This window comes from Thunnus albacares, chromosome 6, assembly GCF_914725855.1.
Source record: "Thunnus albacares chromosome 6, fThuAlb1.1, whole genome shotgun sequence".
Classification (NCBI taxonomy): domain Eukaryota; kingdom Metazoa; phylum Chordata; class Actinopteri; order Scombriformes; family Scombridae; genus Thunnus; species Thunnus albacares.
The window spans coordinates 21,808,401-21,824,728 of record NC_058111.1 but is presented as its reverse complement, the minus strand read 5'-3'; the positions used below and the strand labels follow the sequence as shown (position 1 = coordinate 21,824,728).

At 38.9% G+C, this 16,328-nt stretch overlaps 2 protein-coding genes across 2 annotated transcripts; both read left to right on the top strand.

Moving 5' to 3' along the window:
• Window positions 1-4,417: 4,417 nt before the first annotated feature.
• On the top strand, window positions 4,418-6,609 carry rnf7 (ring finger protein 7). The gene is made up of 3 exons (XM_044354110.1): window positions 4,418-4,655; window positions 4,799-4,846; window positions 6,132-6,609. The coding sequence occupies exons 1-3, from the start codon at window positions 4,490-4,492 to the stop codon at window positions 6,248-6,250; spliced, it is 333 nt and encodes a 110-aa protein (XP_044210045.1). The 5' UTR covers window positions 4,418-4,489; the 3' UTR covers window positions 6,251-6,609.
• Window positions 6,610-8,994: 2,385 nt separating this feature from the next.
• grk7b (G protein-coupled receptor kinase 7b) lies at window positions 8,995-15,825 on the top strand. Its single transcript, XM_044354205.1, has 4 exons — window positions 8,995-9,661; window positions 9,822-10,259; window positions 11,498-11,769; window positions 14,067-15,825. Exons 1-4 carry the CDS (start codon window positions 9,062-9,064, stop codon window positions 14,389-14,391), a joined length of 1,635 nt encoding a protein of 544 aa, XP_044210140.1. The 5' UTR covers window positions 8,995-9,061; the 3' UTR covers window positions 14,392-15,825.
• The last annotated feature ends 503 nt before the right edge of the window (window positions 15,826-16,328 follow it).

The following is a 16,328-nucleotide window of genomic DNA, read 5'->3' as shown; positions in this document are numbered from 1 at the left end:
TTTGGGAGGGCTGCACATTGATTGATTGAGGCAAATCTATACCAGGTCACACCTGGCATTTAAAATATGAAGATATAAATTAAAGATAACACATGCATACTGTGTAGGCTATCTCCAGGCTGTGCCTTACTCAGAAACACACAGAAGGGATTTGTCTCATTTATCATATTGAAAGAAATGGTAATATTATCTGCTGTGAGGTGGGTTTGAGACAACATGATTTTATTTAAAACCTAAATTTAGAGGGCCTCGTGGCACCATGCCTGCATACAGTATACATGATGTAAAACAGATTTCTGTGTTACTGGTTGTGTTTTAGGATGGGAGTAAATTCAGTGAGGAACGAGAAGAGTGCACTCGATAGAGTTCAGATCTCCACCAGGTGTGTACAGTCAAGATAGGGGCGAAGATAACAAAAATGGGGATGTATTCATCCTGTATTGTTCCTAACTTTAGTGGATCATAACATATCGGAGATGGAATTAATCTGCAGATGCTGCAGTTCAAGATTAGACCAAAGTTTTCTATGGATGTCAGTTTTTGAGTCACGACAAAGGCCAAAATGTGGCCTGCAACAGACTAAGTAAGCTTTGTTTTTAGCCTAGCCGATTACCGGACATGCCTTTTGCTATGTCGTAACGGATATCGTAAAATGGCGAGGACTGCTAACAAGATGAAAGTGTAAGCTTTTGGCATTATACAATAGGTTTTTCAAACCTCTCACAAGAGATCCTTGAGCATACAGTGATAAATGTGCACTACTGATAAGTCCAGTAGTATGCAAGATTAGCTGCAGACAGATACACACAGGGACACACACACACACACACACACACACACACACACACACACACACACACACACACACACACACATGACCAAACACATGATCTCCTTCCAGGCTTAAACCTGGTGGAGATAATGAGTATCCACACACACTACATCAAGGATGACTTGACAGTGCACTCCCATCTCAGCTGGCCCCTGAACTTTTTTTCTGCCATCAGGTTTGTTTGAGGAATTCTCAAGAAAAACAGATGTTGCTTGCCATGATGCCTGTTCAGCTTGCTCTTGAGAAAATAGACTCTGTGAGGGCAGAAGTGGTGCAAGACAGACAGCAGAGATGGATGAGACACTCCCATAGTGCTTTAGGACTTACACTCTGACTAGTTAGCTGGTATTTTAACTAAACACACCATTAGTGTTTGCTGTCTATATTGTCTATTGTAAAAGGTGAATGCTAGTGGTTTCACAGCTTCTGATCTGTTTGTGCAGAATTGTTGATTGCTGAAAGAGAGAAAAAAGTCTATATTTTTGAATTAACAACTGTTAGAATAAGGCGGCACTACAAAGCTGATAGATAGAGATGTGTAAACGTTATAGGAGCATCACTGATTTACAGATTAACTTCTGTAAATCTGGTGATGCTAGATAAAATCACATTGTCAGACTAGGTTTTAGTAGTTTATGAGCTGACATTGAAACCCACAATGTATTCATAATGTTTGTATGTAATTGAACAAGTGTAAGAAGGCATTACTGAACATTTGTGCCATTAAAAATCATGCCTAGTGAAATTAAATGAAAAGACATCAAATAAAGGAGCTGAAAACCATTTGTTTTCACCAGAATTGTATATGAAGCAACTCCTTAATCTCAATTATCTTTTGTTCTTAAATTTTAGATTTTTCATTCATGCCTTTTCATATGCAGGGTGAATGAGGGTTTGATACTATATACAGGTGCATTAAATTATACATTTTCCCATAATAATGAGTAGATGGACTTATTTTGACATTTGATGGGAGGTTATTCAAGAAGAACCTAATGCAGGGATTCTTATTTCTGATTGCAGGGGCAGCATAAGAATAGTTTAACATTGACATTGAATGTCACACTGTGAAGTTTAATGCGGGATGTCTCTTTCACATTTGAAGGGAGTACTTCATCATCACTTGCAGACAGACATTTGTTTCAATAGCATCTTGTCCATGAGTTCATGGTTAAGTTTACAATGAAACTCAAGAGTATTTATTGTCTCAAAAAGAGAAGTTGGCTTCAGTCACTTCACGCTTAACTGAACAACTCCCCTCAATATTTAATGAGAGTCTGGTATTAATTTGGCTTATTTTAACATATTAAAATAATTTATTCTTAGATTCTACAATGAACAAAAGCTTCCACACTGAGAGTCTGGCTAAAGGATATTGCATAAATCAAGGTCAAGCACAGCAAGAACAACCTTGAATCAATAAGATTTGGGGAAGATGCAATAATTTAAGAGAATCTGAAAAAAATCTTCGAGTCAAAACAAGGGACTGAAACATCTTTGAAACATTCAGAGGAAGGACAAAATTTACAAAAGTTATTTATTAGGCCTTTCGTCAGTGTGCATAAACTTTACAGCATGAGAGAAGCAGTCGTTAAACCTGATTGAAGACAGGTGTTACCTGATTGGTACAAAACCTAGTGAGCAGAGGTATTTAGTGCCTTTTTTTCATTTCTTTCCTGCAATACAAATAAAGTTTAAGTTAATAAACGCTCAGCCTAGTGTTACATCTGCTACTATTTGTCAGAAGAAAAGACACGTTTAGACAAAGAGCCTCCACTACACATAAAGAAACAGACACACATGGTTTAGAATATAATTTATTGTCCACAGAATTGGACATTTTACCTTTGGGCCAACAGATGGCAGTATCATTATTAAATTATGTATAAATATATGTATTCATATAAAGAAGCAAGTGCCTGAGTTTTATGACTACAAACGTTTTTGTGTTACACATTATTGATAGTTAATAGTGTGTGTGTGTGTGCGTGAGTGTGTGTGTGTGTATTTTGTGAGTATATTTTTGACTTTATATTTTATATTTTAAATGTACATTTGGTATAATAACAATTGTCATACAAAAACAGTAAAAAAAAACATAAAAACCGGAGGAGTCCAAAGTCCATTCACTGTGAGTCCTTTTAGAGTTCAAATAAAATGTTTTAAACTTCCTTTAAAATATTGAAAGTCTTCTTGGCTTTTTTTTCTTCACGTCTTCAATTAAGGTGCCATAATGCTTGAGTTCAACAACAAACCAATGAAAGCAGTTTTGGAGTCAGACTATTTCTTGCAGATGTGGAATCTACCAAGTTAGGTAGGAGGTAGAGGTAGGTAATGTTGCTATCCATCCCACTGAACACAAAATATAACATCAAATACATCCATCTGTACATTAGTACACATTTTACTATATATAAAGTTTTGCATATCTAATCAAAATAAATTTGAATGAGCACAGTGAAAAAACAAATGAAATATTGTTTCCCTATCTGACTTGCAAAAAACACAGGCATAGTCTATATTTAGCCTAAATCTTTCCCACACTTCTTTTACGGGACAAATTTGTTGTAAAAATCGAATTGAAAAATCTTGAAGGATACTCATGTTTACCATTGCTCCAGTTTGAAGGCTTTTATACTTTTGTGTACTTGTGTGTATTTATATAATTCCATTACTTTATGTTTCAGAAACTTTCTTAATATATTTGATAAGTATATTTTTTAGTAATAACTTATTCTGCAAGTGTTTTTGATGTGGGAGAAACAGAATTTCAATTCAATGTACTCTAGTACCGAGAAATGACAATAAAGGAATCTTGAATCTATTATTAATGTAGTATTTATTTTGAATACAACAAGCCTTTTCCCACTGTTAATCACCCATTATAGAAGACCAAAACTGTAAGTGTACATCCTTGTATTTGTTTTTTGGGGGTAATATATTAATGATAATATATTAATCATATATATGATTGATATTATCTACACTGAGAGGACAACACCCCCCCCCCCCCCCAAAAAAAATATGTGTGTGTGTAGCCTTAGCTTCTCTCTTTACATATATGCTCGAGTGTGTGTTTGCAGTCTTATAACTATGCCTCCCAGCACATCTCCATGCATGATGCCCTAACAAGAGTGGTCTAACTGCACAATGTTGCCCTGAGGTGACGAACAAAAACACTGTTTTAGTATATAAATAAAAACCAAATGTCTTTAAACAATCAAATATACATCTTTACATACCCCTACACATGCATATATAAGTAATTATAGTACATACACTCACCGGCCACTTCATTAGGTACACCTATGCAATCTAATACAATCCAATACAACAGAAAATTCTACATTTACAAAGTTTATACATGTTCAGTTTTTGTTGACATTGTCAGAAATGTGATAATTCTGCTTTATGTTTATTACTGAGGTCGTAGTGGGTGGTGGTGTACTGGAGTGCATTATATTGAAAAGTGTTCCTAATATTTTGCCCCCCTTACTGGGGTGGACATAATATTAGGAGCAGTTACTTTATATCCTAGAAAACAGCGCCCTCTCCTGTCGCTATGACAACAAGACGCTTGCTAACCCAGCTAGCATCGGGGCTAGCATCGCCTCAGTTCCGTCCATTTTGTTTAGCCTAGCTAGCTGTGTAGCAGAGATGGATGACGGTGACGAGCCGGGTATAGTCCTCTCTCACAACACTTCTTCGGGCTCTAAGTCGGGCGGGGACAAGATGTTTTCCTTAAAGAAGTGGAATGCTGTAGCCATGTGGAGCTGGGACGTTGAATGTGACACTTGTGCCATTTGTCGGGTGCAGGTGATGGGTGAGTCTGGGGAGCTGACGGCGTTTAGTCGGCTACTAGCTCAGTCAGTGAAGCTAACATGGCTAATGTTACCCGGCGTTAACTAACAGTTATCTGCAGTCCCAGGCGTCGTGCAACTGTAACGTGTCTTTTTTCATTTGCAGACGCTTGTCTCCGATGCCAGGCGGAAAACAAACAGGAGGATTGTGTTGGTAAGATCATGTCAGCATTTAAAAACTTGTTAGTAGTGTTTAGTGTTTAGTCATCACACGACTAAAGCTACTCAGCAGGTTAATCCAACCAGCTAACCTCAGCTAGCTGTCACGGAAATCCACCAAGCCAGATAATCACAGAGGAAGGAGCTTTAAATTCCTCTTTTTACCGTTTTAATGTCAATCAAATGTACTTAAATCAGCCAGAATCTGCACAGAGAGACAGTGAAACACATTATTTAGTTATATAACGTTTGAAATGAATGTGATAATGACATAAGTCAACATTTGATAAGAGCTACATGCAAAGTAACTGTTATATAACTAATGTGAGTAAAGCAGTGCAATGCATAAAGACATATATCATGAACCAGTTAACAGTACAATATACCAGTGGATTACTGGATACCTACACTATAAACCACTGACATAATCTAAATTAATATAACTGACAGTTAGTGCTCAGATGATTAATTGATCATCAGAATATAATGGAACAATTTCGATAAATTGATAAGATGAACAATATAGCAAAAACATTTTCCAGTTTCAGCTTCTCAAGTGTGAGCAGACGCTGCTTTTCTCTTACATCAGTTTAAATTTGTCTTGATTTTGAGCACTGGCTGAACATAACAAGAAAAAGATGACGCAGTAGCCTCTGGGGAATTGTGAAAGGCCTTTTTCTCTATTTTCTGACATTTTATAGTCTAAATATTTAATTGTGAATATGAAAAATCATTTAGGGATTAAATGATATTGAAATAAATGGTAAGTTGCGGCTTTACTGATAGTATTCTGTTCTGGTGCTGTATTGTTGTCACTGAAAGTTTTAGACTGTAACAAAAACATGCTTTAGGATAGTTTTTAAATGTAAAAAGCTTCACTCAATTTGGATTACCTACTGTCATTTATTCTGTACATGGGATTATTCCAGCTTTATTATAGCCATCTTAGAGTAAATATTGTAAGCATTATTTATATGAAGAAAGATATAACAAATACCATATTTGTAAGTTTCTTTTTTTCTGAAAATGTATCATAACCAGCTCACTATATTATAATTTCTCCTTTTTAGTAGTCTCTGTAAACTTCCCCACTACCTTGTTTCACTGCACTGAAGCACAACACCAAGAGATGTGATTTTTGCAAAAGGGTGATACTGAACTGAAATCATAGTGTACATAAAAGTACCAGTTAAAAGATAATCAGTTTTATTCCCTGTTGGTGCTCGTTCATTATCTCTCACCATGTCACTCATCATGCTCTGTCCGTCTCTGTCTTTCAGTCGTGTGGGGAGAGTGCAACCACTCCTTCCATAACTGCTGCATGTCTCTGTGGGTGAAGCAGAACAATCGCTGTCCCCTCTGCCAGCAGGACTGGGTGGTTCAGAGAATCGGCAAATAAGCTCCACCTCCAGGCAGTCTGATTCTCAGACTACACCTGAATGCACCCAAAAGTGGTGTCAGACTTGACAATGATCATTACAGAGCCACTGTCTACAGCTCCCCTCCTACATATGATTGCATGTTCCAGTACCCCAAGTGGCGAAGGAGGAGTATGGCCAAAATAAAGCAGCGCAGACTCCTTGGTCACCGATTGGTTGATATGACCTGGAAGGATGAAGAGTCGTGAAGAGATGGATGAAACTTGTTGCAGTGTTTGGTCATTTGTTAGCGTTACATTATTGTTGGTGGTGGTGTTTGGCACATCTTGAATATGTGACTGTTTTTTTAAGAATAAAAAACATTGTGTATAGCTGTAAACATTGTGTCCAGTTTGTGTATGTATTACTTGTGTGGATAAGCTTGGCAAATAATTAATATAAGCAATATAAATTGATGCAGCTCTACAACAGATATTCAATACCAGATTTGAAAAAGTGCACATTGGCCTGCTAAATACTGAGTAGTAAACCTCATTTTTTTTGTTATCAATAGAAACGTCTCTGTTGGACCAAGAATTAAAAGCTGTCAAGTACTAAAATTTGGCACCAAATTCCTGCTAAAATTGCTATGCAGCTTTTCTTTTTCTTTCATCAGACAGTTTCTGAATCAAAGCATAATTATGCAAGTTTTAGACTATTGTACAACTGCTTTTGTGGAAAATGCTTAATAATAGTTAAGTAAAAGTTCAGTTTTTATAAGATAATTTCTTAATTTCTTCTTAAATTTTAGTTTTGGTACTAAAACAGGTATCATGTCTGCAGTATAGAGCTTGAAGGATGAAGTTATCTGTTAAATACATGTTTTTTCGCATTTGAAATAGTCACTGGGAAAGGGCATCATCTCTGACTTGGCACCTTTAACCTCATAACCACCTTGATCTTATGATCAACTATTTATCTCCACTGATACACACACTCAAAAAATGGGCAACTTTCTCTGCACAGTAACCGGAGGTCTAGATTAATCCAGTTTAGGTGCCCATACTGTACATGAGATCCTGATAGACAAGATGTGTCAGAATAAGCTACTAAACAACGCCTCTAAACACCAAACAATTCCTATATGTGCAACAGACTCTAAAACCTTTACACACCACCATAAGTACTTTGGCAGTCAAAGTGAACTATCTGGAAGGCAGCCATGTTAACCACCATACCACCACTAGCGTTTATGTTATACATGGATGGTAAGGCTGGGCTACTTCCAATTCAAAGCTTAACCTTCTCATTGCTTTCAATGCAAGGCGAAACCCAGCCAAGATCAATGAAATTTAATGTGATAAATGTGCACACTGTGGAATAATTACATGGGATTTGACGATAGTTAGAATTTTTCAAACATAAAGAGTGCATCAACATGTTAAAAATGTTTTTGTGGATTTTCTGCAGCTGCTGTTGTGTAGGACAGTTCGTGTTCCTTGTTGAACACAGTTTCTTTGTTGGGGGAATATTGTAAGAGGGGAAGACTGATTGGGTTAATTCACTTAGACGTGCAACTAATGACTGGAAGATCGTAGCTTCAAACCCGTTGACCATGTGGGGGAAGTGAACATGAGGCACTGCCTGACGTCTCATCCAGCAAATTTCACACGAGTAGGACCCTGAATGTGATGTTTAATTGATATTACGGCTGCAGCTAACAATTATTTACATTATCAGTTAATTCTGCCAATAATATTCTAATCATCTATGAAATTGATTTAATTAGGAAAACTGTGACAAATACGAAACACAATTGCTAGAGCTCAAGGGGATGTCAGCAAATATCCTGTTTTGTCCTGAGTACGTCTGAATCCCAAAGATATTCAATTTACTATAATGTCAGACAGGAGGAAGCAGAAAATTTTATTTGAGAAATATCTGACAAGCTTAACCATCAAATTATCAATACAACCATTACCATGTGATGCATCTTTATACAGCAACACTTCATACCAACTGTGTTCTCAAAAGATAACAGAGTTCATACAACATTTCTCTGACACTTTCAGAAAATATTGAACCTTTTCAGCTTTGGAAGTGTAATATCTATAGCAAGGCTGTTTAATTGCATTAGTTTACGCAGGTGTTCATGTTATTTTGTCCACACGATGTATAAGCAGAAGTGTGGCAATAGTCCACTGTTGTGCAGAGGAATATTGATGATCAGTATGTATCTCAGGGGCTTTTAAAATCATTGTTGAACACTGATGAATGTTCAGCAATGACTGCGCCTACAGCTGCATCACTGATCTGTTATGAACATTAATTTCTTAGGCTGCTTAATTACTGTTAAGTCAGTGAAGTCCTCATTCTTTCCCCTCTAGTAAGTATGAAGTGTACCTACTTCATTGCATACGACACACAACACACACAAATTGCTCTCTCAGTGGCTTCTTTATCTCTTAACAAGCCATAATCAACCATAACTTGTTTAGGTCAGGATGTGCCACCTCATCATGTCATGCTGGCAGCCCAATTACTGTGCACAGGCACTTAACATCTTCTAAAAATAGACAAGCCTAAATCCTCTTAAGTTCAAACCACATAAGTTACTTTCCCTGTGTGCCGTCTACAAATAAGCCTGCATAGACACTTAGCTACCAACAAATCCCCAAGGACAGTTGTGCCACGCCTCTTTACGACCATTAAAAGTACAAGAGGCAGAGGATGTTCAGGGTGCAGGTGCTTGAGGTGCTCACTCTCTGACTGGAACCTGCAGATGAGTGAGCTTGAGTGTTTTAGTTTATCTGGCCCAGCTGCCTACAGGCAGGCCACAGGACACATCCAATATGGGTGACCTGGTGGGACTAGACAACCTGGTGGCAAACACGGCCTACCTAAAGGCTCAGCAGATAGATCGCAATGAGCTGAAAAAGAAGAGAGCCTCCCTGACGCTGCCCAAACCAAATAAGTCCTCTGCTCTGCGGGCAGCAGCAGAGGAACAGTACGAGTCACTGTGTGAGCAGCAGCCTATTGGAAGGAAGTTGTTTCAGCAGTTTCTCCTTGCCTCGAATTCACAGTATGTGGCTGCTGCTGAGTTCTTGGAGGAGCTGAGTGACATGACCTTTGCCGAAGCGGAAACCAAAGAGACGGCCAAATGGAGAGTCCTTGCCAAGTACTGTCAACCTGAGTCCAGGAGTTTTCTCTCTTACCTTACAGGAGAGGCTGCTGAGGGATGCAAGAAGTTATCAGACGAGAACTTTGACGATGCGGTCGTGAGCAAGATAAGAGAAGCCACACGGGACTTCCTGAAAGGCAAACCTTTCTCTGAATACCTGGAAAGCATCTACTTTTATAGGTTTCTGCAGTGGAAGGAGTATGAGAAACAGACGATCACTGACAAATACTTTTATGAGTTTCGGATATTGGGAAAAGGTGGCTTTGGTGAGGTAGGTGTCCAGCATCTTATGACAATCTCAAATTGCTATTTAGGAAACACCTTGATGAACTCACAACTGAGTGAAAGACAGTGCAGAAATATATTTTAGGATGGCATAGAAACAACAAACAATAAAAGAAGAGCAGCTAATGAATAAAACTGTCTCGCAGGTGTGTGCGGTGCAGGTGAAACACACAGGCCAGATGTACGCCTGCAAGAAGCTGGATAAGAGGCGCTTGAAGAAGAAAGGTGGCGAGAGGCTGGCCCTTGTGGAGAAGGAGATCCTGGAGAAGGTCAACAGCCTTTTCATCGTAAACCTGGCCTACGCTTACGACAACAGTACCCACCTGTGCCTGGTCATGGACCTCATGAATGGAGGAGACCTCAGGTTCCATATCTACGACCTTGGGAAGCGGGGCATCCGTATGGATCGTGTTGTTTATTATACGGCCCAGATAACCACCGGGATCCTCCACCTGCACTCGATGGACATTGTGTACCGTGACCTGAAGCCTGAGAATGTGCTGCTGGACGGTAAAGGCCAGTGTCGGCTGTCAGACCTCGGATTGGCTGTTGAACTGCCAAAGGGCAAAATGATTTGCCAGAAGGTTAGTGTAATGACCTGTCCTTTGGCTGAACCTACCTTTCTGTGACCTTTGCTCCCTGAAGTTCACTGCACTGTTCTTCCGCTCATCTTCCCTCCCTCTTAATATAGTATATTTGTTCACACACTACTACAAGTAGCTTACCAGGAATAGATATGATGGGTCTTAATCCTGCTCTGACCAACAACATACAAGATCATAACCCTGTTTGGCACAAATTAATCTTATTAAAAGGTGCCTGACCCCATCCCCACTTGGACGCTGCATCGGCCGGGAAATGTATGGAACACTGACCAGAGCCTGTTAGCATTATCTGGCTAATCTTTGTATCACTGATACCAACGATGGCTTCCACATGTCTGTACAAGGAGATGAGTCAGGAGATTCACAGCGAGTCTCCATTCACTAGAGATGGGATATAAGCGGGACAATGAAGCCTCAACTGTCAGCTGACAGACCTGATGAAGTGTACCTAATGCAAACATTATCTGCTTTAACAATGTTTGATTGTCAGGCCCCCATTTAGATTTTTTCACATTGCATTCTTGTGTCTGTATTTGTGTCTCCATGTTTCATTATTTAATTTAGTTTTCCATCATGTGGATGCAGGTCAAGATGCTCTCTAACAGACTGAAATTATTTCTAAACTAGATAAGTCTGTCTGGTCTCACAAACTTTCTTCCACCTTTGAGAAAAGCGTACATCATATTGACCTCACCGCGGGACCTACAATAGTATCTTTTAAAATCTCCTTGTAGATGAGTTTTAAGCATTTTAAACTCACTATAGCATACATATTTGTCTTTTGTGTTGAATCTTTGTCTTTCAGTGTTTATACTGTTTATCTACACTGCTGTTTATAGCAGTGGTTCCCAACCTTTTTAGCTTGTGGCCCCTCAAAATGAAGCAATGTATACTCTATAACCCTTTGTCACCAGTTGTATATGCCTGTCTATCATTTTTAGAGGCCTATCCAGGTAACGTGTTCAAGTAATTCACAAGAAAAAAGCAAAGATTTATCTTGTGGGGGTCCTGACCCCCAGCTTGAGAACCATTGGTTTATAGAAACAGAAGGCAGCGCTATCACAAAAACACAGTTGTCCCTGGCCACCAGAATTTTAATAGACCTAAAAACCTCAACAGACTGTAAGATTGCAAAACCTTTGTATACCCTCAATTATGGAGAAAGATTTGAATCCTCCCTTATTCTTCTTTTTTCTCCTCTCTCTGTGTGTCGTCAGGCCGGTACGTCAGGTTACATGGCTCCTGAGATACTGAGGCAAGAGAATTACCGCATGTCTGTGGACTGGTGGGCTCTGGGCTGCAGCATCTATGAGATGGTGGCTGCCCGTTTGCCTTTTAAAGACTTCAGAGAAAAGGTGCAGAATGACGAGGTGACCCGCCGCACTCTGGAGGATGAGTGCAAGTTTGACCACAAATGCTTTGATTCTCCCACCAAAGATATCATCAGCCGGCTTTTGAAGAAGAGAGTGCACCAACGCCTTGGGTGCCGGTAAGTAAAAAAAACCCTCAAACTTAAGTTCCTTACATGAGGTTTGTTGGTGTAGGTGTAATGAGTAACACAGTTCATTACCTGGCAGCAGCACTTTTGATCCAATTAGATGTCTAATGTCCAATGTTTAACTCTCCCACAAACCAATGAAAACATGCTGTTATCCTGCTATTATACAAGTACCATCCTAAATTAAAAGTCTACACAACAATGTTCAGATGTTCAGAGATCAGAGAAATTATATTGCAGAAGCAACAGATTCCTGCCAGCACAAGGGGGTGCTGAATTTATGAAAACATACTCTGACATTTGTTGAAAACACACCAGCCAGATCAGGCACTTAAACAAGGAAATGAGATCACAACATATTCTGTTTTTTCTCAGCTGGATTCCCATTAAATACAATTAAATTAAATCTATCGTTCGTAAGTTCCCCAATTTGGTGTAATTCTAAATCTCTTCTGAACTGCCCCTTTTAAGTGATTTTATATACTTTAATGTACTACATACTTCCTCCTCATTTTGCAGCCACATTCTGGTTGATGCAAAACAGAACCAAAATTAAAAAAAGACAACAACCACATAAAGCCAGACTAGACAGAGAAAAATACAACAATGTTTCAGCCTATATCATTAAAAAAAGAAAAACATTTAAAAAAGCGTATGGCTGAGAATGGCAAAACTTGATATCAGACAGAAGGGTACTCTGCTAACAAGCAGGAGAGTTAAGGTGTGTAATAACTGGGAACCAGGTACTCTCGACTTTTTCATGAAAACCTTGTGTGTTGCTTGTTAATCTTTTCTTTAGAATAAAGTAATCTACGCGTGACTTTGAAATGAATCAGCTGCATTAATCGAACCAACCCCTCCCTCCACACCTCATCAGTCAACTCTACACCAACATCTGCCTCCCAGGCATGTTTGACATGGATTGATGATACAACAGTCATATTAGAAAACAACAGCACAAATTTTGAGACAAGATGTTTAGAGTCAGGATGTTGTTTCATTAAAGCATAAAAAGACTGTTTCTTGAGTGGGTTTTCAAAAATTATTTTCAACAAAATTTCAATAATTTAAAAAGTGGGCTTGAGGAAGGGCGAAAGTTTCTCTCAGCCCCATATAAGATGCAAAGTGATTATTTATATACAAGTCTGTGATGGTTGTCAGACTTTTATCCTTCCAGTAAGTAAAGGCTTGATCAAATTGGGATTAAATTAAATTAAATTGAAACAAGATTGAAACAAACAGGAGAATATACAGAAAATTCAGGTGCTTGAACCACCCTTTTAATTTGTTTTCAAATTTTAAGTGAGTTTTGCAGGACAAAACTATCTTCCACCAGATGCAGTTGAATAATCCTCACTGGAAAACAGAAGAGCTGAAAGAGAAGTTTCTTACTGCCTGTGACTCCAATTGCAGCCACTTGGGTGTATCGGAGAGCTCACTTGTATGAGGGAACTGATCTTACCAATAAATTAAGGATGGGACATCTTTCTTCTTAGATGGAATTGGGTGGGATTTACATGAAGTCACCTTATTTTATGCACTAATAAGAATAATAAAGCTATCCCACCTTAATGTGCAGCTACAGTAAAGGTAGCAGGAGAGTGAGCGAGATGTCAATAACCATTTTTCACATGTCACAGTAGGAAAAGCACAGGTGTAAATTATCACATTAACGATGGCTCACTTCTATTTAGCTGCATCACTTTCAGGTTTTACCCAGAACCATAGTTAATGTCCTTAGTCACACACTTTTACTAGAATGACATTAAAAAATGTTTGCTGTGAAAAAAGTCCTATTAAGCAAAGTCTGTACATGCTCACAGAGTTCTGAGAAGAGCTCTAACCAGGCTAAATAATTGAAAAACCTGTGGGATGTACCATGGGTGTGTAGGGTACTTTAACTAGTTTGACCTCTTTTCTACTTGTATTTCATATATATTTGTTGATTTTGTTATTTTATTTCACTATTATTTCTCTTATTTCACTGATAGTGGATGTCTTATTCCCTGTTTTTTCCGTCTTGCAACTGTGTTAAGAAAAGCATACAGAGTAATGAAGCGATCAGTTGTATTACTCTGTTAAATTAATTAACGAATAATGTAACCTTGTGAGAATTTAATATATCACAATATATCATCATCAAATGGATTTTTGATCCAACCTTTAACACCCCCTAATGAACTCTTTTTATTGCCCAATTGCACTGTTTCACCTGCCCCCTATCAAGTAAAACTGTCCAATTTTTCAATAGTAAAATCATTACCTGTTATGTGTCTTTTTTGGACAAGTGGTGACCCACGAAACCACGTGTTTTTCAAGAGCATCGATTTCCATCGTCTGGACGCAGGGCTGGTGGAGCCCCCCTGGGTGCCAAAGTCCAACGTGGTCTACGCCAAGGACACAGACGAGTTCAAGGTCACCTCTGAGGTCAATGACGTTAAGCTCGATGCCAAGGATGAGAAATTCTTCAGGGAGTTCAGCACAGGCGCAGTCTCCATCCAGTGGCAGAAGGAGATGATTGACTGCGGGTTGTTCGATGAACTGAATGACCCCAAACTGAGCAGCCATGATCGTGAAGCTGTATGGAGATCCAGGACGTGCATCATTTTGTAAGCAACTCAACTACTCACCAATATGGGAAAAACAACACTCCTTTTGAACACTTGAAAACATGCAAATGTCCTTTGATTTAATTCGTCTTACAGATATGAAGTGCCCGCTATAACGCTATACACTAAGCACCTTAAGTACCAACAGCTTTGCCTTTTGCCTTAAGCCTTTTGCCTTAATCTTTCTAAGAAGAATCATCTTGGAAGTTAGAGTCAAACATGATGGGACATCTGTCTCGGTGGTAAAATAAAACCATTGCTGCTTTCAGAATCATGCCCGGATGGTAACACATGCTGACATTGTGCCGCTGCTTCATACTTTGCCCTCTATTCCTGGTGAGACAGCAGATCCCAGTGCGTTCATAGTTTCCATTACATCATTCGGCCATTTTGGCAGGCTTAAGTGTTTACACGTGTTTGTAAACAAGCTGCATACTGGCTGTGTGTCACTGAATAGCAGCACAATTATGATCAGTATTTGCAGTGATGCGACACACCGGTTTGAAAGAGTTAAGTGTCACATAAGATGCCATGAAGGCCTTTTGCTCATGTGAGTGGACCCACCGCATGTGACCTCAGTGCCACAGACTGATGTCTCTCAGTAGCAGACATTCACCACTAAGTGCCGCCAGACACCCGTGAAGTGCATTCAACCTCCCGCAGCACTGTTCATCATCACCATCCCCCATTAGCCTGGCTGTGCTGCTCAGGTATTTACAAGCACTGGATGACTCGTTCAGCTTTACCAAGGGGATGCAGGGAGACAAACTGTCCTACTTTCCCGCTAAAAAAAAAGATATTAACAGCTTTAACGAGGCATTGCCAACCCCCTTTATTGCTCCCCAAATCATCTTGTGTTTACAGGCAATACATAACATAATTAAAAGATGTGAACTACTTACAGCATAGCAACAACAAACAACATCGCTTGTTTCTGAAAACCTAATCTATACAGCCTTCACAGAAGGTTACTTCTTGTATCCATATATGGATACTGCTGCATGATAGCAGAACATTTATCTCCAATTGCTGTTAATAAATATTGTAAGTATTGCATAATCTTGGATTTTTCAGCCCCTGATGGACAACAGTGATTACAGTCAAAACAAACACTACTACAGCTTTTACTTGAGGAACTTCTTCATTTTCAGGTGTTTTTTCAAACATTTTTGCCTTGATTTGATAGCGAGCAACAAAGATCCTTGTCTGGACTTGAACCAGAGGCGTTGCAATGAAATGATCAACATCTTAGATCTCCGGGCCACCCAGGTGTCTTTTTTTCTGACTCAGATGACTGATTTTACCCGTGTCCAGCCTTAAATAACAATGTACTCAAAGCATGTCCGTGCCAATCAAATTTTGTAATATTTAAATGTAATTTTGTAATTTAATATTTATTTTTCAATTCTTTATGTGACATATTTTGATTTGTAATGATTGAGCTCATGTATTTTAAATGTTTCTTATCTTTTTTAATAAATGTTTGAGCAAGAAAAGAAAGATAAAATAAAACCGATTTTCAAAAGGCTTGAGTGGGGAAAAAAGCAACTCTCTTACGTCATATCTGCACTGCGTGTAATGATTTCAGTTCCCAGAAGTCTTCTACGTGATGACATTCAAAGTTACAGGTTAACAGTCCGGCAGTTATTTTGTTTATCCTCTTGTTGCTCAACTCAGGTGCATCATCTATCAGCATCTATCAGCAAGGATCAGTTTGAAAAACAGGAGGGCGCTTGTATCTTTAAAACATATCAACCACAGTACGTTCATACTTACGACATAGTGTCACTTCAGTGTTTGATTCTGAGTGCATCACCCATCACTCGGTGTATCACTCCAAAATCTGAGACGCATTTAGGTAATGAGGGACACATAAACATGTGTTGTGCTAATTCCTGCGAGCGGGTGACCTTACAGGGCTGAGAAGTGGTTCCATTCACG

Excerpts from the sequence above, each read along its gene's own strand:
- rnf7 (XM_044354110.1), top strand. The coding sequence starts at position 4,490 with ATGGATGACGGTGACGAGCCGGGTATAGTCCTCTCTCACAACACTTCT. Across the intron at positions 4,656-4,798 it reads TTGTCGGGTGCAGGTGATGG|ACGCTTGTCTCCGATGCCAG; the intron begins GTGAGTCTGGGG and ends TTTCATTTGCAG. Across the intron at positions 4,847-6,131 it reads CAAACAGGAGGATTGTGTTG|TCGTGTGGGGAGAGTGCAAC; the intron begins GTAAGATCATGT and ends TCTGTCTTTCAG.
- grk7b (XM_044354205.1), top strand. The coding sequence starts at position 9,062 with ATGGGTGACCTGGTGGGACTAGACAACCTGGTGGCAAACACGGCCTAC. Across the intron at positions 9,662-9,821 it reads GAAAAGGTGGCTTTGGTGAG|GTGTGTGCGGTGCAGGTGAA; the intron begins GTAGGTGTCCAG and ends ACTGTCTCGCAG. Across the intron at positions 10,260-11,497 it reads GCAAAATGATTTGCCAGAAG|GCCGGTACGTCAGGTTACAT; the intron begins GTTAGTGTAATG and ends GTGTGTCGTCAG.